The 22,791-nt window shown below is 37.7% G+C and overlaps 1 protein-coding gene across 1 annotated transcript in view; it reads right to left on the bottom strand.

Annotated features, from left to right (window-relative positions):
• Positions 1-22,791, bottom strand: part of Gabrb1 (gamma-aminobutyric acid type A receptor beta1 subunit) — a 426,238-nt gene that overhangs the window by 94,550 nt on the left and 308,897 nt on the right. Inside the window, exon 5 of the mRNA XM_004645660.2 lies at positions 5,456-5,538. Coding sequence (XP_004645717.1) covers positions 5,456-5,538 — 83 coding nt within the window. The remainder of the gene's footprint in view (positions 1-5,455; positions 5,539-22,791) is intronic.

Here is a 22,791-nt window from a genome sequence, read left to right as displayed (position 1 = left end):
TTTAAAAGTCAAATTAAGAAGTACATAAGTTTTCTTAGTGAAAAGGGAAGTATGTATGTATGTATGTATGTATATATGTATGCATGTATGTATTTGTTACAGGGGCTCACTATGCAGCTCAGACTTGTAGTGATCCTCTTGTTCTCTCCAGTGCTGGGATTACAGGCATGCACCACCACACCTGGACTCAGTTGCCACCTCAGAGCGCCTGAGCATGGGGCCCATGCCATGTGCAGTACCAGGGATCGAATCCTGGTCCCTGTGTGCTTGCCTACGCAGGTGCATAGTCCGATAAGCTATCTCCCCAGCCCTTCTTCTTCTTCTTTTATTTTAAATTTCAATATTTTTAACAGAGAAGTAACATGATCCAGTTTACGTGTTACAAAACCCACTTCTACTGAAAGGTAGAGATTAAGTTAGAGATGGTCAAGAATGAAAGCAAGAAGACCCAAAAACATGGCTACAGTAGTCCAGTAAGACACAAGCAGTAGGGGTACTTGCATAGTAGTAGTAGAAGATTACAAGTAGTAGGGCTGCAAAAAGAATGGAAGATCTTGATAAATCTATTGCTGATAAAATGGATAATATTGGGCAGTGGATTAGATGGGAGGATTATGAGTTAGAGGGTGTTGTGAATAATTAATCCTAAAATTGTGGTTGGAAAGGAGAGTAGTGAGGCTAGGAAAGAAATTCATTTGGGGATGAATCTAAGTTAAGTTTTGAACGAATTACGATGCCTTTGAGAAGTCAAAATAGTTATGCCACAAAGAGTGCATCAATCTAATAAGTGCATCAATCTAATGCTCAGATGGCATCTGAGCTAGAGATGGAAATTGGAGAGCCACTGGAGTAAAAATCAAATGGAAAGAGATATTGTTTTCTGAGAACAGATTTGTCAGAGGTAGGGTTAGGGAGGTAGGCAGATGGTGGGCTGCAGTGAGGTGAGAGGAAGCTGAGGCAATGAACATTGCCTTAGTTATTTTTCTCTCTGCTGAGACAAAATACCCAATGCTCGAAGTTAAAGGGAGAAAGGTTTATGTAGCTCACAGTCTGTAGAGATTTCACTTTGTAATAAGATGAATCCACATCAAACATCTTAGGCATAATATGGAACAGGTATTTTTGATCAAGTATGGTTATGTTGAACTCTAAGTCCCTACAGAATACGATAAAAAACACTTAAAAATTAGAATATATTTAAAAAATAGGCATAAAGAATTATATACTTCTCATGTTTGCACATAAGTCCAAAAATCTCACCAAATACAACCTTGAAGCAGTACAGTCCCACAATATTCCTTTTCCTGTCTCTTGTTTTCCTCCACCACCCCCTTCTTCTTGAACAACCATCTACCTGAGAGACATCATAGCAGCAACTGGCATGTCATGACAAGCAACGAATGTATAAATGAGGCAAGGTCTTGTAAAAAAAATTAATTAATTAATTAAAAAAAGATGACTCCACAGGACAGCACGTGGCAGAGGGATAACCATTCATGGTGGTGGAAAACATCAAAAGGCAAGGGGAAGATCTCTTTCTGTTCCTTATTTGTATGCAGGCTACCTGCCCTAGGGCAGATGTGGGGCAGGTATGGGATTCACACCCTTAATCCTAGCATAGGACCATGAATCAGTCACAAATTCAGCTACCGCCAAAAAGCCTGCCCCTTATGACTACACAAGGTTTAAGGGTACATCCACCACAAACCATAACAATAACAGATATAGATAATTTTTTCAAATAATTTGTGGATAAAAAGGTAAGGAGATTTTAAAAAGCTTAAAGCAGATGTAGGGGTAAAGTGTTGATATTTTATGAGAAAAGTTTTTAACTTGTTTATAGGCTATGAGTAAGTGGTAGTAGAAAGGGTAAGATTAGAAAGCCAAAGAGATTAGAATGGAATGTGTGGGCTGCAATAATCAATTCTCAAAAGAAGAAGAAAGAAATAGAATCCTGAACGCAGAGTGCAGAGTTATCCAATGAAAGAATTAACATAGAAGGATTAAGTCAGGATAGTGAATAAGGAAATTCAGAAGATGGGTGAGAACAGAGAGATTCCTGACAATGGTTTCTGTGTTAGTGAGTGTGTTAGGATATGGTACCATCTGCTGAAAGTGGGAGGTGAGGTAAAGATTTTCCTCAATTTGTTCTGTAGGTGAAAGGAAAAAGGCATGTGACCTCTCTCTCCATGGCTGTCCTCAGGCTAGTCCATGCCTTCGTAAAGCTATGGCTATCAAACCTTCACATGATAGTTTTATTGATTTCAAATTTCAAATCCTCCTTAGACTAAATTCCTTGATTGATTTTTCTATCTGCCATTAGCTCATTTTATCGTATCCCGGGGTGATGAAGCTGTTACTCTGCCCCAAGTTCAAGTTAATTTTCAACTTAACAAGACTTTATGGCCTTCCCATTTTACTTGATTAGATGGCATTAAGGATAAGAAAAACATCTTTAATTTGTTTCAAAGGACCAAAACAAAACCAACATTTCCCAGCCTTGATGGGACGAGCATATAAACCAGCAAATTCTGAAATGCCTGCAAAGTTGCACCTCCATTGGTCACAATAAGCATGAACACTTCAATCTTCTGCCTGTGGAAAGCGTACTTCATCACTCTTATTATTCCAAATGACACTTGAGGCTTTATTTGTAATCACTTGAACACTCACTTGCAGTCTTGATGCATGGGTAGCTGAGGGAACACTGTTTCCTAAGGAAGCACAAGCTTCTTTACAAGGAGTTTTAAAATAGATGCATATAAAGTCAATGTTTATTAATATTACTGTAGTTTGTACTTGGGTGAAAAACAAGCAAAGCTCATTCAAATTCTATACTTTTGGCTTGTATTACTTTACCACTTGAAATTATTGCTCTTAAAATTTCAGGTCTTTCGCTTTTTGAAACTTAGATTGTTTTCTCCATTGCTAAGAATGGATCCATTTTAAACAAAATATTAAGGCTAAGTAATGTCACCTGAGTTTTAGTTTCTTTGTTTTTGTAAAGCAAAGGTAGATGGAATAAGGCCTACTTGATTTTCTATACTCACAGATTACATGATTGTCTGTAGTGGTAATGATTTGAACCTTGCTCTTAAAGCTAATTTCAGCTTCAGTTCCTGGGATCAGTTCTGGCCTTTAATATGGATATTTTTAAGAAACGCAGACCAGTCTTTGGTTCACACAGCATTCCTAATGCTGGCTGGGAGGGGCTCTAGGTGTGACTGTCCTTTCCAATCATCCAGCCGGTAGGTGGATGTGTCCTTATCCACCTGTTGATTGCAGAGTCCTATGAGGGAGAGGACACGGGGCTCTGACTCGTGCTCTCCACGCCCTGTGGTGCTGGGCAACTTATTTCGTTTCCCTGAATCTCAGGTCCCTTATTCCTCAAGTGTAGTTAGCATGCGTTCATCACAGAGGTGTTACCTAATCCCTCACTTTACTCTGGCAATGGAAGGTAGATCCACCCCCCCCTTCTCAAATTCCTGCCTTCATAGACTCTTCACTACCCCAAATTCTGACAGGTAGAGATTTCTGCCTTGCTTTGTGTAAGTATTCAGGAAGTGGAGTTTTGTGACCTGCTGCTGGGCCTCTTTGATGATGGTTACCAACTGCCTGCATTCTCACACATTAGCGGAGGTTAATGTCACTCTTACAGTACTTATCATTCCATCCAGGCAAGTGACCGCATCTTAGTAAACTGCCTCAGTGGTCATCAGATGCTTGTGTTACTGGATATTTTCTGACACAGTTTTATGATTATTTTGGACGATTTTGCTTTCTGGGAGTTACTTATTCCTGCTCTGCAAAAGGCGTGTTTAATTTCTATTTCATTTATATTTTTTGTTTTGGTTATCATCATATTTTAAGAGTTTATCAGATTCTGATGCTATTCATGAAAAGCCAAGATAAAAGCCATCACAAACTGAAATGAAAAGCAGTCAAAGGCCAAAATTAATCCATACATGTGAATAATGCATGAGTTAGGCTTCTCTTTTAATACCAGTTTCAAAATAACAGCTTACTTGCTACTTCTTTATATAATGAACTTTGAAATTAGAATATTTAAAGAATAGTCAATGAATTTTCTTGCTTATTCCATTGATGGTAGAACAATATCTATGTGTAAATTTAGAGCTGTCTGTAGTAGTGTGTAGATTTCTATGTTTGTATATAGTGAAACTAGAAAATTAATATATTTGCTTAATAATTACATACTAAGGAGATACATTTATTATTTAACAGTACTGTAGGATTACTTAGTATTTTTCCCATCTTCATTATCTTCTTCACATTTGCATTTAGGAATTATTTTAGATGGTTTAAATGTACATGTGTTGATTTTTCACAACAGTGATAGGGTAATGATGTGAAAGGTCTGCTACACTTTCTGTACCTATGAAAATCAAGGAATGCTGTGCTTTTGGGACTCACAATCAACAGGCCCAACCACCTACAGATTGATTACAGAGAAACAAGGACTCAGGGAGAGTGAGTCAGGTTAAACCTTAGTGACAGAAACACTCATATTGCTCAAAAAGTAGTCAATGAAAAGCAAGCCTGAGAGGACAAACTAAAATCAGTCACTAGGCCTCCAAAACATTAAGTCTTAGAAAAGCACAAGCTTCAATACAATAGATAAATTTTTATCTTCTTCTTTTCTCCAATAGAGACATATCATTCACACACAACTCTCAGTACATATATATCTTAATGTATTTGGTACAGGGTCTCACTACTCAGCTTGGACTGAAAGTGATTCCCCTGTTTTCAGCCTCCCCAGCACTGTGATTACAGGCATGTGCTACCACACCAGGACTTGGTGGCCGGCTCAGTCTGCCGGGGGTGGGGGGTGGGTGTGCAGCACAGCATGTGGTACCAGGCATCAAACCCTGGTCCCTATGCTTACCTAAGCAGGCACTCAGCATTTTTCTAAAAGACAATCTACAATCTTTTAGATCACCAGATGATAGAACCAAAAACATTCTCATAGATTCTTTCATATTGAAATGTTTTCTTATATTAATGCAGCTTTGCCACAAGTAAGCTTGGGAAAAACACTAAAGAAAAGAAAGCATATGCTTAATATGTTTATAAAACTTAGAGCTGCCAAGGTCATGGTGCACACCTGTAATTTCAGCATTTGGGAGGCTTAGGTAGGAGGATCACCATGAGTTTGAGGTCAGCCTGAACTTCAAAGTGAAACATGTCTCAAAGGATAAAAAAAAGTCTAAAATAAGTGGATTTTCCTTAATTGTCCAAAAAAGATAACTTCATTGAAATGACCCTTGAACTACAACCATAATGGAAAATGTCACTGAATGTAAATCCTTTGAGAAACTGGCAGGGGAGTGCAGCTAAAAATATCCTAGTATCAGTGAACTCAGTGAAAGGTTAAACTTAATTGGGTCAAGCAAACATCCCTTTTTCTCATTCCGCTGTACAAGGAACTTACAACTTTCAATCTCCAGAGTGCAGTTCTGCTCATCCAGAGGATATCTTCGAAGATCCATCATGCAGGCAGCTGTGGTTGTGATCCTGCCAAGGCGAGGGGGGAAAAAAAGATACGTCAGGACAGTGTTTTGAATCTGTATTAGCTTTGGCATTATGGGATTCCCAACCCCAAATCATGCTGACTGTATGCTAAAATAAGACAGGAAAATGTTGTACTGTTATAAGGAGCTACTATGAGTAATTATATTTGATCAGTTCAGGATGATCATAAAATACAGTGAGTTTCTAAATTAAGGAATTTATTACAATAAAAGACACATTGCCATCGTTTCATCCTAAAATTTTCCCTCTTGTTGTGAACACCCTTCTTCTACACTTCTTGCAATGTGCACATTACTTTTAAAATAATAACTTTTTTAACTTTAAAGATGAAACAAAAACAAAAACAAGAGCAAAGACAGAAACAAAGCAAGATAAAACAATACAAATGGTCTAGTTTCAAAACCAGAATAGAATATTAACAATGATAAAATCAGTAATAACATAGTGAAAATTTAAATATTCACTAAATGTTTCAATCATGCCTTGTATGTTAATAGATTTGATAATCTAGATGGATAGTTTGAAATAAATACATTCTCAAAACTATGTAGCCTATGAAAATTATTTGATACATAGCTTGAATACACCAATAAAAATCAAGAAGATTAAATAAGTTATCAAAGCCTTCAACAACAAAACCACTTCAATGCCTCATGAAATTTTGGGTAAAATCTACCTCTAATTCATAGGAAAATTAATGTTAACTCTTCTTAAACTTCACAAATTAGAAATAGTAAGATTCCAATTCTTTTTTTTAATGAGATTAGCACCACACTGATTCCAAAGTTAGACAAATTTAGTGCAAGAAAACTATAAGCCAAATCTTTGATAAAGAGAAATCCTCCATAAATTACCTTAAAAACACACAACTCAACAGCTCTTAAAAGCGACCATTCACTCTGGCAAAACAAAGTTTATTCCTAGAATGCAAGAGTGTATGAACAATGGCCAGCACAAGCCAGGCCAAAAAAATTAACAAGTTAGGTACAAGACAGGTCAAGGGCAAAATAAATTCATGTGATAATCAATATTAATCAAAGAAAAAAAAGCAGGATTATCTCAGTAGTTAAAGAAAAATTTAAAACTTTTCCCTTAAGATGTGGATCAAGGAACAGATACCCCATTGTTTCACTTCTGCTCAACATAGTACTGATAGTTGTAGCTAGAGCAATCAGCCAGAAAAAAGGTGGGAGGAGAATAAAGGAAATAAAAATCATATAAATAAGAAGATCATAAGTATTTTTGTAGGTATCATGTTCACATGCAGAGAAAATGCTGTAAACTTCACTAATAACTGTTGCAACTAAATATTTTGATCAAGTTGTAGGATACAAAATCAATATATAAAACTTGGTAGTGTTTCTATATACTAAACACTGTTTTTTGATATTTGGTGTTCTAATAAATGTGAAGTATTATTTCAGCTTTGATTCATATTTTCTAATGATTAGAGGTGTTGGGTACCTTTCCATATGCCTATTGACCACTTTTTTAATTTTTGAGAAGTATGTATTTATTTATTTATTATTGCCGGCTCAGACCACCCTGGGGGTAGGGCTGGCCTGGCCTGTGGTGCTGGGGATCAAGCTGCTGTTCCTGCATGCTTGCCTAAGCAAGCCCTTTAGACCACTGAACTATCTTGCTGACTCCAGCAAAGTGTTTTTTTAGGTCTTTTGGCCATTTAAAAATTGAGTCACTTATATTTTGGTGCTAAGTTGTATGAGTTTTTCATGTTTTTAATCTCATATATTTGAGTGTGTGTGTGTGTGTGTGTGTGTGTGTGTGTGTGTGTGTGTACAGGGCATCGAACTCAGGATTTTGCACTTGCCAGGCAAGTGCTTCTGCCACTGAGCTATGCCTCTTGCCAGACAGTATTTTCTTTTATTCTGTAGCTTGTGCTTTCATTTTGTTCATTGTTTGCCTTTTTATGCAGAAGCATTTTAGTTTTTGTAATCTCAGTTTTTTATTGTTGCTTTTCTTGTCTGGGCTTTTGGTATTATATCTAAAAACCTTATTGCCAAGTCAGGCATGGCTGTGCATATCTCTAATTTCAGTGACTTTTGCTGCTGAGACAGGAGGATCACAAGCTCAAGCCAGCCTTGCAACTTAGCAGGACCTTGTGCTAGAAGAAAATGAGAAGGGCTATGGGTATAGCTCACCAGCAAAGCTCCTGTTAGCCATGCAAGGCTCTGTGTGTAATGCTCAGGATAGGAGAGATAGAGAAAGAGAGGAGGGAGGGAGAGACATTGAGAAATTGCCAGGACTAATGTCAAGAAAGCTTACTACTCTGTATTGTTAGTGATTTTATTGCTTCAGTTTTTATGCTTATATCTTCATCCATTTTATAAAAATTAGAAATGATGCAGAATTTCACTAAACAAGATAGGAATTCAACAATGGTTGTTATATTGCATATTATTTTCTTCAAATTAGTTGTTCAGATTACAAGATATAAGCGTACAAAATTGGTCAAAAAATTGAAAAGAAAAAAAATTAAGCATTAAATGCTCCTTTCTCTAGACCAGTGGGAATCAGCAGCACAGTTATCCAAGCTATCCTGTGCGCATACATACATATAATTTTCTCTTCCCTCCTTTTCTCCTTTCCCTCGTCTCACTTGTTCCTCCCTTTTAAGCAGTTTCTTTCCCTCTCACAGTATGTACTGCAGCTTTTGGATATACTTGATTTTTATGTGTAGTATGAGATAGAAGCCAAGCTTAGTTTTACTTTTACACATGAGTATCCAGGATTTTATACAACATTTGAAAAATGCTATCCTGTATTATGTGTACTTGATACTCTTACTGAATACCAGTTGACTGTTGTATTGGTCCTGTTGCTGGGGGAAAATGCCTATGAGCCACAATTGAAAGGACAGAACATTTCATCTGGCTCATTTTTTCAGAGTTTCAGGCTGTAGATAGCTAGTTCCAAAGCTGAAAACTCATGGTGGAAGGGCATGGGGGTGGAATGCTGCTCACTGCATGAGTCCAGAAATGAAGGAGGGCACAGTGGCGGAGAGGAAGGGGCCGGGGCCAGAGCATGCTCTGTGACCACCCAGACACACCCAGAAGTGTGCTTTACAGTGCGCTACAATGAAATGACATTGTTTTTTTTTTTTTTTTTTTCTGAATCATTTTTCTGCATCTCTTGAGTTGAATCTGTGGTTTTAATTCTTCACCTTTGCATCCCAGTAAAAAACCTCACTTGGTAATATATGGTTATTTTAGTGTGTTCTTGAATTTCCTTGGTAGCATTTTATTAAAGACTACATCACATTAATAATTAACATAATTAAATTATTATCTGTCACAATCTATTTCGATGATATCACAATAAGGCTGTTACAATTTTTAGATTAACAATTTTTACGTCACGCTGGTGGCTGAGTTTCCTTCTCACTGATGGTGGGAGTCTGTGTTTGCTAATTACTTCCAGGAAGCTCAGTGCCCTAATCTGTGAAAGCACCCGGTATTTAGGACCGCTCTGAGGCTGAAGAGGGTGAGTGTGTGCAAGGTCTCAGCCTTGCGCCCTGCAGTTTTCAGGTGCTCCCTCCAGGACAGCCAGGCTTACAGCTGTCATTGTCTTGCAGCCTTTCTCATATTCATAGCATCCTAAAAATAGATCCGGCAATATCTATAAATTTTACAAGTGGAAGGAGCCTACATTATGCATCAAGCCCTGCTTTCCTTTCTTGTGACAACCTAACCCAATAACAGTAAAGCCTGTCTTCTATAACTTATGGTGCCTCACATTCTCCACTATCAGATCGGTAAGGTCCAGCTGTGAAGCCCTGGCCTACTTACATTCAGCAGGCAGGAAAGAAGCAGGGAAGAAGCATTGTCTGGAACGAGTGGTTACAAAGCGCAGTTGCACTTACGTTCTTTTCCTAAACTCTGGGCCTCTGACAGTGGCTATCAGACCTGTATTTCCCTTGTCCCTCCATGTTCTGTGACTTGGGATGGTTTCCTGAAGTGTGGGGTCTGGGAGAACCTGAAGTCCATATGGCCAGTCCATTTGCTCAAATCTTGATATCACTTTGGAACTGAAAACAAGTTATAAAAACTACGTAGAGCTCCCGCAGAAAGTGCAATCGTCATTTAAAGCATTCAAAATATCCACATTTCGTAGTGTCTTCCCTTTCTGTTTAAGCCTCAGCAGGTACAATATCTGGGAACTCTAGAAAACCTCGATGAATCACATCTGTTTTAGTGGAAAAATTCCTTCCATAGTATCAAGCACACATGTTTGGACTTTCGTTATTTTCTTTAGCAATACATGTTATATTTGGTTCTATGTCAGTAAGTAACAAAAATATTTTAAAAAATGGGTTATAATATGCTCAGTTGTTGGATTTACTTTAATATATTTTTCTCACATTTCTTAGGGGCTTACCAGGAATCAGACTCCGGATCTCATATCTGTCAGGCAGGTGCTACACCACGGAGCTAAACCCTGGCCTCTTGTAGTAGCTTTCTAATCATCTTTTAGGAGGCATTTATAGTGTTTACGTTCACTTTTTCAAATGAAAGTGTTTTCAATATACTGTAATAAAACAATCTTTACTTTGAGCATGTGCATACAAAATATATTCCATACTATAATATACTATAGATATATGATAAATGTACATATATATATATATATGCAGTTATGTATCACTTAACAACAGGGACACATTCATTGTGCAAACATCACTGAGTGACTTCCACAAGCTGTGATGATACCTGTCAGTCAATTGGAGTGGCCTCTCGATGTAATCAAGACACTAAACATGGGCTGCATGAGGCCACTGCCAATGTAATATGTCATACTGTTTTATGGTAAAAGATTTTTAATGAGTAGATGGAATATACTTTAAAATAATAATACAAATGGATAGTGATGCATAAACTACTAACAGAGTTGTTTATTACCATTAAGTGTTATATACTATATGAAATTTTATGTGGTTTATTTATTTATTTATTTCATTTTAGGGAAAGATCTAAAGGGCATTCAGGGTCTCACTACTAGATCGGACTCATAGTGATATGCCCACCTGTTTACAGCCTCCCAAGAGCTGGGATTAAAGGTGCACTCCACCATGCCTAGTTTCAATTGCCATCTCAGTGTGTCCCAGGGGCAGGGCTGGCATGGCAGGCCCGAGGATCAAATTCCAGGCCCCTGTGCCTGCTTGTAGGTGCTTTAATCTGCTGAGATATTTGGCTGGCCCAATGTGCTATATTTTTAAATGACTACCTTCACTGTCAGTTTCTTACACCAGTGTCAGTATTAATATGCAAATAAGTTGTAAACTTTGGCTATAATATTAGAACATCTATGCCATCACTAGGCAACAGAAAATTTTCACCTCCATTACCACCTTGTGGGCACTAAAACTTTGTTTTGTGGCACATGGAAACATGAAATAAACTTTCTCCAAAATCTACACACATATGATGGTTCTCTGAATACGTTTCAGATCTTTTTTTTTTTTTTTTTTTTTTGAGTTTGCTAGAATAAGTTGAATGAGTGGGTCGTTTATGTCAACAGGATCATGGGTGCTTTCTCCTTAAAGGCATTATTAGAAAATTCTTTAGTCTTTTCATTTTGGCTTTCTTTATGAAGATTAAAGTTTATAACTGGACATTCATTTTGAAGGCTTTTCTAAGCAGGACATTTGTCAATGTAATTAAACTTATTTGAACAATAAGCAATATTTGAGGAAATTTAAATTTTAATTAAAAATTTTGAAGGGTTTTACAAAAGTTTGAAGACCATTTAATTATATTGCACAATTATTACCAAAAGATATTCAACTATATTCTTCCTTCTTCCTGTATCCATCATCATAAGGGTTATTTAATGTAAAATGTATTCACTTAACATATCATGAATACCTTTAGTTGTCTATATGCACAGTTCTGCAACATGATTTTATAATATGTATAGTGTTTTAATACTCTAAGTTATAAACACAATAAATATTCTTAACAATGATTTTAAAATTAATTTATCTACTTCATTATATTTATATATGATCCATTTATGAATAAAAAGTGTGAACATTCTCTGGGAATTTCTACTCTATGGCTCTGTGACTTACTAATGCCTGTTCATTAGAAATGATTTTGCCCCACAGAGACATTGTACAATATCTAGAGAAATTTTTTAATTGTTGTGTTGGTACTGAAGTTCTACATTGGCACCTAGTGGGTGAAGACCAGAAGTACTGCTACATAACCCTAAAGCACAGCATAACCTCCAAGAATAAAAAATTACCAGTTCAGTGGAGGAGAAGGGAGGAAACCCTGCTACACTTGTGCTTTCCAAACAGCTTTTCTAAGTGCAAACTTTTAGTAGACTGTGTAGGGTAGGCTTTGTCATCATGAAATTCTTTAGTTGTTCTTTGTCATGGAAGTATTTCACTTCTCCATCAAACTTGAAAGAGAGTTTTGCAGGGTATAGTAGTCCGGGCTGGAATTTGTTTTCATAGAGGACTTGAAGTACTCTGCTCCATGCTCTTCTTTACTTCATGGTTTGTGAAGAGAAGTATGCCATTATTCTGATGGGCTTTCCTTTAAATGTGATCTGTTTCTTTTCTCTAGAAGCTTTCACTATATTGTTCTTGTGCTGGATTTCTGGGATCTTGACTATTATATGTCTCTGTGTGTTTTTAATTAGGTTGATGTTATTTGGAGTTCTATATGCTTTAGTTACTGAATATCAGATTGTTTCCCGATATTTGGGAAGTTTTCTGCCATTACTTCTGCCCATATTCTTTTTATATCATTTGTATTGACTCCTTTTTTCTCATTGATGCCTATTAGTCTCATGTTGCCACTCTTTGCATTGTCTTGCAGGTGATGAATTATTTTTTTCTGCATCCTAGTTGTTTTTAAGAGACCTTTTCTTACCTTTTTGCTAGCTGCAACAGCATCTTCAAGATCTGAAACTCTATCTTCACTTTCATTCAAATGGTTTTGCAAGCTTGTGGTTGAGATATTAATTTCCTCTATATCTCTTTAAGTCATGTGATCTATTTCTTTCCTATGTTGCTCATTGAAGGGTTCCATCTTTTTTTCTAATCTCCTCTATTTTTTTTATTAGTGTCTTCTTGAGAAGCAGTTATTAATTCTTTCATTATAGTTACCCTTTCTTTTTTTTTTTTACTTCAAAGATTATTTCTGATCTGATTTCCTCTATATGTTTCTGCATTTGATTCTTTACTTCAGATGCTATTAATTCAGAGATTTCCTTTTTTATTTCAGAGGTTATTTCTGATCTGAGTTCTTCTATACTTTCTGCAGTTGTTTCTTTACTTCAGATGCTATTGATTCAGACATTTCAGTTGTGTGATTAGCAATTTCTTCTGTGCTAGTGTCCTCTGCACTTGTTTTGGGTAGGCTTTGGGCCTAGGATTGCATTTTGCTCTTTCTTTTTGTCGTTTTATATAGCTCTGTCCTCTGACCTTTGGTGTAGAGCTTTGGTGCAGTTACAACCTTAGTGCCTACTGAAATTTGGGTGCTGATCTAAGAAGTTTGAATTCATCCAGTTGTGCCTAGCTTGGGTCTGGCTGCTGTGCTCAGCTTCTTCCTGCTGCAGCCTGTGCAAGTAAACCTATTGTGCTCCTCTGGCAAGATGTTCTGTTCCTGGATAAGCTGGGTGGTTCTGGCCCCTAGCCTTTCTGCAGGGACTTCATCTGCAGGGTTTCACCCCAGGCCTGTAAGACAGGCCTGGGCTTGGTGTGGAGGGGTCCAGAGAGCAAGACAGAAGGACTCACTCAAAAGTGGGCCTGGGCTGGATCTGGAGAGATCCAGCAGGCAAAGGGGAGCATGGAAGCTCTCCCATACACTTTCTGGGCCTGGGCTTGGACTGAGTCTGGAGGGTTCCCGAGAGTGTAGTAGAAGTTCTTACTCACACTGCAGCCTGGGCTGGGTCTGGAGGTGTTTAGTGGGTGCAGGGCAGTGCGGAAGCTCTCCCACACCCTCACTGGGCCTGGGCTCGGGCTGGGTCTAGAGAGGTCCCAAGACAGCGGTGGAAGTTCTCACTCACAGGCCAGGCCTGGGTCTTGGTTGGTTCTAGAGGGATTTGGAGGGGTCCCGAGAGCACGGCTGAAGGACTCACTCATACACTTGTCCTGGGCTGGGTCCGGAGGGTTCCAGCATGTGCAAAGGAGCATGGAAGCTCTAGTGCAAACTTTTCATAAAGTCAAAATCAAATAAACAACATCGATGCATAGCATACAAATACAAATTTAAAATATATCTTGTTAATACAAAATTGTCATATATATTTAACTTTTTATCTATTTAATGGGTGCACAACAATTAAATCAGGGACTACATATGATAAAAATTACGGTCTTAGGTCTCACATGGCACTAGTTTATTTCACATTGTATTTTATTTATTTGTATTTTAGGGAAATTGTCTACAGGGTGCTTAGGGTCTTACTACTAGATTGGACTCATAGTGATCTACCTGTTTTACAGCCTCCCAAGGGCTGGGATTACAGGTGAGTGCCACCACACCCAGTCTCAATTGCTGTCTCAGCATGCCCCAGGGGCAGGGACAGCAGGGCAGGCCTGGGGATTGAATCTCCAGCCCCTGGGCCTGCTTGCAGATACTTTAATCCATTGAGAAATTTGGCTGGCCCTTGAATTTTATTTATCTATTTTGAGAAAATACTAATAAGCACTTGTGTAGTTGCCTTGTAGGTCTTATTTGGCTAACCATGAAGTACCTCGAGTTGGGCTAAACAATAGTGACAACAGACCTTCAGTAGTATATACAATTCTTATTATAGCTTAAAATAATTGTGTTTTAAAATGAAATTTTAGTTAATTATTCTTAGAGCCACTACACTTAAAGAACATCATGTGTATCTCACCACGCAACACATTCAGCTCACTTTATTTCCCTCTTTTTCAGACTATATTTTCATTTGGTTAATTACATCAAATCAAAGTCAGAACATGCACTGAGATAGTATGTTAAGCCCCTTGCTTCATAAGCTGGGAGACACTGAGCTTCATACATGGTGGCTTGCAAAGTCAGAAAAGCACTGTCTGTAGAATGAATAACTCACTGGTGCCTTACCTATGCTGGTACCACCACTGTGAGCAGTTTAAAGTCCCAACTTCTGCAACAATGACCAAATTTACCATTGTTGTGTTATGATCAGCAACTCAATAGATATAACACTCAGTGGTACAAAGGATCAATACTGCCTGAAGAAATGATATATCATGCAAGACTTTACTATGATTTTATGTCCTTTCAACTTTGATAGTTTAAGTTTGTTTATTTATCCTACTCTGGAATCCCAATATGAGCACCAAGGAAAGTTAAGTAATCATCACAAGTTGGCAAATAACAACTCCAGGAACTTGAGCTGTGGATGTCCCTGTAAAAGCAGTGCTTCAACGAAACAACTTCTATCTTGGAGTTAATCTGTCTTAAAATTTGAACTCCCGTCTGAACTACATTGCTTCAAGTGGGATTATATGCAAAGTCTCCCAAAATTATTTAATAAGAGTTGGAAAAGAAACACAGAAATATAAATTTGGTCACCAGAGAACCATCAGTCTCTGCAAAGGAAGAATCATTGCGACACAGACAGTGACTACCATCCCAGCAGATACTTATAAGTTCATACATTAGCTAGTAGAATATTGTGCAACAGGATGTTGAGCTCATTGATTATTTAAGAGTTAACAGCCACTTTATCTTTGACATATGGGCCAAAAAGTTTTACTGGAAGGAAGATTGTTCAGTATGTGGCACTGGTAAAACTGGTTTTCCACATGCCAGAGATTAAGACTAGAACTGTCTCTCTCACCATGCATTAAACTAAAATCAAAATGGAGCAAAGATCTAAATATTAGAACAGAAACACTAAATCTGGTGGTAGAGATAACATGTAGAACTTTTCTGATTGTTTTAATCTTTGATACAAGGTCTCGCTATGCAGCTCAGATTCATAGTGATCTTCCTGTCTCAGCCTCCCCAGCATTGGGATTACAGGTATGCACCACCGCGCCTGGTCTTGGGGATATCTTGGTGTGCGCTGGGGGCAGGGCCATCGTGGTATGTGGAATCAAGGATCAAACTGGGGTCCTTGTGCTTTTCAGGCAGGCACTTAGACCACTGAGCTATCTTCTCAGCCCCATTAGGTGGAACTCTTGAAGACATAGGTGTAGCTAAAGATTTTACAAACAAAACCCCTATTGCACAGGAAATACTGCAAAGAATCAACAACTGGGGCTTGGGATGTAGCTCAGTAGTAGAGTGCTTGCCTAGCATTCACAAGGCCCTCAGTTTAATCTGTAATAGTACAAAAAATCATCAACTGGGATTCCATCTTATTAAAAAGCTTTTGCACAGCGAAGTAAATGACCGACAGAAGAAAGAGACACTCCACAGAGTGGGAAAATTTTTTCCAGTGGTTTCCCAGATCATGGACTAATATCTAGAACATATAAATAACTAAAAAAAAAATCAGACCCCCAAATTTAAAGACTTTATCCAAAGATAGGCATCTGCTAGGAACAGACACTTCTTAGATGAAGAACTACACATACCAAATAAATATATGAAAAATGTTCAACAACACTGGTCATTCAAAAGGTGCAAATTAAAACAGTGCTGAAATTGCATATCACTGCAGAAGGATGACTGTTATAAAGAAATGAACCAAAACCAAATACCAGCAGTGCTGTGGAGAAAAAGGAAATCTTTTCCACTGTTGGCGGAAGTACATCTGGCACAACTGCTGTGGAAACGAGTGTGGAGATTCCTCAGAAAATTAAAACTATAGGTTCCATTTGACCCAACTAGTCCAACTGGTCTCTTTATTGGTGTCTTCTCAAAGAACTAAAGGCATCAAGTGCCTTCAAGCAGTGCAGGGGCCGGGATTCGATCCCTGAGCTGGCCTTGTCGGCCCTGCCTCTGGGGCGTGCTGAGGTGGCAATGAGACTGGACATGGTGGTGCGGCCTGTAATCCTAGCTCTTGGGAGGCTGTAAACAGGAGAATCACTAGGAGTCCAATCTAGTAGTGAGACACTGAATACCCTGTAGACACTTCTCTTAAAAATATGGTAAATAAATAAATAAAATTAAAAGCATTATACTACAGTGATCTTTGCACACCCATGTTTATGGTGGATAATTTATAATAGATAAATCTTGGAAACAGCCCAAATACCCATCAACAGATAAATGGATAGAGCCAGGGCTTTTTAGAAAAATGCAATAGAGTATTCCTGGCCATAAAGATGGATAAACTTCAGACATTTCTAGGTAACTGAATGTACCTTGAGACCATGCTCTTAAGTGAAATAAATTAGACACACATATTCAGATATAGCATGGTTTCTTTGGTGTGAGAACTTGAAAGTATACATAAAGACCAAAATGTATATTGTGAAATAGGAAGAAATTTTCCAAATAGGAAAAGGAACTTGGAAGGGGAATGAGTAAAAGAAGGAAGGGAAAAAGGGAAAAGAAAATAGATAACATCAAAACAATCCTTTTGTACATAAGGAGGGACTGAAGAGAGGGAAAGGGAATGAAATAAAAGGAGGATCAAGATATACCGCATGCAGGCACAAATTCCCTATGGTGATTGTTACCATTGTCTATATCTAAAATTTACCGATAAAATTAATAAAAAATAAATACATAATTTTAAAAAAAGATGTTATTAAGAAAAACATGAGAGGGAGTATTTTTTAGAGGAATTGAGAGTTTGTCATTCTTGGAGTCTGTGTTTGTGAGCTGGGTGCAGACGTTCTTTGTGAGCAAAAAATTGCCCAGCAAGAATTCCCTAGATCATCAACAGAAGGAGAGGCGCCCGTGGGGTGCGCTCTGCTCGGCCTCTCGGTCTTTTGTGTGAGACCCAGCAATGCATGGCTCTAAGAACGATTGTTCCTTGTGCTGCCCTTTTCTCTTCTTGCATGATGTGGTTGTCCGGCAGTGTCACCTGACACACGCACATCAAAATGTACTCACACTGGCTCATGCAGGCAAATATTTTTCATCTTCTATGGAATCAAAGGTAGCCAAGGTCACAAAGTGGATGGATTGAGGACTTCAAGATTAAATTGCTGTCTGAATTATATTTCTGACACTTCACACTCTGTAAGTATTCATTCCACATGGATGAAAACATTATAGGCAGATAGTGAATTTAAGTATAACAGGACAGGACTAGCTACAGGCGAAGGTAGTAACTATCTGTTCTTCTAATGATAGATTTCCCAGAGATAGTTTCATGACAGCATAACATTCATGTGTCTCCTTTCAAAGACATATAGAATGGCTTATATTATAATTCAATTTACTGAGAAGGTTAGGTCAGGACACTATGATAAGCTGTTAGTTAGAATTGCGGTCCCAAGACATTTTGAAATGAACAGAAAGGATGTCTCTGTAGTATGCATTTATTAAGGTCGATGTGCATGGTCATTGACCTTAAGAGTCGCTGGAATCATAATCATGTGTATTTAATGTCTCAGGGGGTATAATTCTTATTGCTGAAAAACACAGTCCAGGAAGTCCTGGCTTTAAGGGACTTAAAATCTAAGTAGACACACACACACGCACACACACACACACATACACACACACAAGTACATGCATGTGTATGTATATACACATCGAGAGGACACTTTTGCAAACAAAAATATGAACTTAAATGAATAATTTAATGTTACACATTTTTTCTAACTTTTAATTTTATAGTGAATAGCTGCTAAATTTGAAACTTGATGTTTATATAACATAATTGTCCAACTCATCAGAATTTGTATAAAAAGAGCATGAGAAAGAAGAGAGAAAACAAGAATAAGAATGTTGAGATGTACTATTCAAGTCCTTAAGCTTGGGGAGATTGTTAGTGTGGAGCAGTTAAAAGACTGACAGAATGAAGGGTGTGTGAGATGTGGCTGAAATCCTATTTGGCCTGAAGGCTGTGTCTTTAATCACCCAGAGAAACAGATGACAGAAGGTGGATTGGTTAGCTTATGTCATTACTAATGCACACACAGATTTTTGTTTTCAGCTGATACTTACAATATCCTGTAACAATTGAAAACAATGTGCATCTTTTGCATAGTTCATACTGAGTTTTAATCATTGGCTGTTAGACTAATTTGTGTAGGAAAATACCTTGGTATTTAGAGTTCTAATCCTGCAGGCATGAGATGTGAATGACAAGAAACAAAAGAAGGTAAAGTGCTGCATGAGGTTTAAAAGGAATTTAGATGTGGAGAAACAAAAAGTGAAGTAGCAATAATGAAAAGCAACCAAGTCCCCTATTCTGATAACACACCTGGGCCAATGTGCTGTAAATATTGTTTACTGAATCAATTGTCAATTTCTAAACTAGTTCAGTGAAGGTAATGGTCAGAGATAATCCTGTGAACTCTTTGGAAACCTCAGCCATCTTTGAGGGGCACAGGAGTCACACAGTGGTGTGGGTATAAACTAGCCTTACCTTGACCTAAGAAATGAGAGGCTTGACCTAGAATCCCGCAAGTGAGGCACTATGCCAAATACATTATGCTCTGGCTTAGTTTCTTGCTGTTGTAGCAAATCACAACGAATTAAATGAGTTAAAACAATGTTATTCATTTAGAGTTCTGGAGGTTAGAGTCCTACAGTCAAAATGCTGGCTCTGTTCCTTCTTGTAACTTTAAGGGAAAATTCATTTTCTCACCTTTTCCATCTTCTAGAGTCTGCTTACATTCCATGGCACACGGACTTTTCATCCACCCACAAGCACCTTACCCAACCTCTTTTTTCTGTGTTCTCACACATCATCACACTGACTCTGTTTTCCTTTTGTAAAGACCCTTGGGATTCCTCTGGGTTCACCCAAATAATCCAGAATAATCTCCTCATTTTGAAACTCTTGATCACATGGATAAAGTCAATTTTGCTGAGGGAAGATATTGAATCTAGATTATTAGGACATAGATTTCTGAGAGGAAGGCATTGTTCTTTTAAAAAAAATTATTAGCACATATGATACGTATATAATTGATACATAATAATGACATCTTGGAAAATTGGTTCATGTACATGTCAATCTTGCTTCTTTTCTACCACTGGTGAATTAGTTAACTTATTTCTTACAGTAGTTATAATGTTGCTGGCATTTTCATCACAATATCAAAGATAAAGATACTATCACTCGCTGGGTTGTAAAAATCTGTTCAAATTTACATAGGCTAGACACAGTGAGACATGCTGGACTCAAGAGAAAGGGCCTCTCTACTTACAATATTTAGGCCAAATGAGTCTAAACAAGCAGTAAAATAGATTAAAAAGTAAAACTAACCTTACAATATATCTACTGTTCATTTAATTACCTGTAATTTAGGGCACTGTTTACCTACTCAAAAATTACTATAAAAGTAATGGAGGACCCACCAGGAACAAATGGAATACAGCCAGAACTAATAACATTAGTTAAAAATATCCAACTACACATTCATTTGAATTTTAATACTAAACAATCTCAGGAGCTAGCACACAGAGCCACTGTTTATTGTATAAAATTGATAGGGTATCCTCCTTTTACTCATTTGAGATTATTACTTTTGTCATTTTTCTAAAATCTCGATGACTTTCATTATGGAAATATATACATTCTCATGAAAACATGAGGGGCCGGGGAGATGGTTCAGTGGAATAAGCACTTCCCTGGAAAGCGTAAGGGCCTGAGTTCAATCCCCAGTTCCACAAAAAAAGAAAGAAAGAAAGAAAGAAAGAAAGAAAGAAAGAAAGAAAGAAAGAAAGAAAGAAAGAAAGAAGGCATGAAAATCACTTAGGATTGAAATATAAGGCAACATACTCTTATACTTATTTGGTTGGTGGCAATTTGGACAAAATGTGCTTTGACCTAAGTTTATAGTGTTCCATGAGCAAATATATCACATAGATGGGGACAGAATGAAATGTGGAAAGAAAAGAGGGCCATTATATGCACATAGAATTTCAGTGCTTGGAACATAGTAGATATACCTATTTACTTGCAATTATAGGAGTTATTATTATTTTCAAACTATATGCTTATGAAGATATAAATACAAGTAATGCTATTTCTATAAATGTAATATAATCACATGTAAGAAAGCAAAGTAGAGAGAATTGTTGATAAGAGGATAAAAATGATCTGTTATCATCTCATTGTTACAGTTTTAGTACTAATTTCCTTTCCTCAATTCACTGGGGTCAAATCCTAAGCCTTGCACTTGGTAAGGGGATGCTCTACCATTGAACTATCCTCCTAATAAGTACATTGTTTAATAAAGTTAAAGTTATTCCTGTATATGTACAATTTTCAATGTACATGTAAATTTTCTACATAGTAAACATACAGGTAATAATTTTCTTTATTCTTTGGTATTCTCAATGAATACATTTTTATGCATACTCAAGGTTCTATCCTATAGATATCCTATGATCTGCCTAAAATTATTCACCTGTAGGTTGACATCATTAGGTCCTCTCTTTTGGAAATACTTCTAAAACCACACTCTGAATGTGCAGTATTCATATTGTTACTTTTACTGATTTTTAAATTTTTATTCTTATTTTAATTATAAATTATGAAATTATAGCTGCATATATGTACAATATGGAGCAATGCTATGATTTATGAGCACAATGTGAATAATAAAATCAAGCTAACATGCCTATCATCTCAAATAGTTTTTTATGAAAACATTTACTCTTTCAGTGACTTTGAAATGTACATCATCGTTTACTATTATCTCCAATAGAAGAGATAGCCCTGAATTTTGCAGCAGCAGCATACTCTGCACTTAGCCCAGGCACTCATGAATGAAAAGAACAAAGGTTGATTTAAGATCATTTTTTAAAAAATTTATTTATTTTGTATAGGGTCTCACTCTGCAGCTTGGGCTTGTAGTGATCCTCTTGTATTTGCCTCCCCAAAGCTGGAATTACAGGCATGTGCCACGATGCTGGGTTTTGGGGCTGGTATGGGGCACCTGGGTTTCTGGGGCCCACACAGAATGCACACCAGGGATAGAATCTGCATTCTTGCACTTGTTTGGCAGGCACTTAGACCGCTGAGCTATCTCCCGAGCTCCCAAATCTCGATTTTAAAATACATCACAAAGTGACAGGGATAAAACAGTATTCTATAAAAATAGACACACCAACCAGTGGAACACAATAGAGAGCCTAGAAATGAACCCACACACGTATTGTCAGTTGTTTTTACACATTGGCAAAGGACTGCCTCTTCAGTAAATGGTGTTGAGGAAACTGGATATCTAGGTGCAGAGGGATGAAGTTGGACCTTCGTGTTATACCATTTCATATTTAGTTTTCACTCCAGGCTCTATCTCACCTCCCTCTATTTTGCAAACTCAGTGCTGCATGCTAATGCTCCTTTCCCACTGCAGTCTCCATCATTTTGGTTAATTATGACACACCCAGTGTTGTGTGAGTGGACTCATTATTTATTTCTGTCAGGCCAGATTACTTCATGAAGCACTGTGTAAATATGAAAAGAACTTCACATATCTCTTGTGTAATAAGGTGGACCAAAAAGCAAAAGTAGAGTAATGGCCATTACTAGGCTCCCTCCCAAGGCCTACGGCCAGGTCTACTCAGGGTTTAAGATGGATGTGAGGGTGAGTTTAAGATGGAAGGGTTTTCTGAGACATGCTGTTGTATTTATGTAGCTATGGCATATACGAGACTGTATTTTGTATCATGTTTAATATTTTCTAGTAACCAATTTGCCACGATAGGGGCATTTTTATTGAGCTGTCTTACTTCTTTAGACTCTCAATTTGGGAATATTTTCTTAGTCATTTTTAAAATTAGTACATGTTTATGGTACATAATGTTTACACTACCTTTTGGAGCTGGTATACACACACAACATATCTTCATTCTTTTTTCTTCTCCTTTCCTTCCAGCCCCTCATCTCTCCATCTTCTCATTTGAGAAAGATGGATCTCCTACTGCAGTCAAGTGTCATTCTTGTGATTCGACTATCAGTGATTTCCATAGCGGACAAAACGTCAAGAACTGAAACACTGACTTGCCGGCCCCGCCCCCGGGGCACGCTGAGATGGCAATTGAGATTGGGTGTGGTGGCATGCGCCTGTAATCCTGGCACTTGGGAGGCTGTAAACAGGGGTATCACTACAAGTCTGATCTAGTAGTGAGACCCTGAACACCCCGTAGACCCTTCCTAAAATAC

The sequence above is a fragment of the Octodon degus genome, unplaced genomic scaffold (genome assembly GCF_000260255.1).
Source record: "Octodon degus isolate 3935 unplaced genomic scaffold, OctDeg1.0 scaffold00235, whole genome shotgun sequence".
Classification (NCBI taxonomy): domain Eukaryota; kingdom Metazoa; phylum Chordata; class Mammalia; order Rodentia; family Octodontidae; genus Octodon; species Octodon degus.
This window is presented reverse-complemented; position numbering and strand designations above follow the sequence as displayed.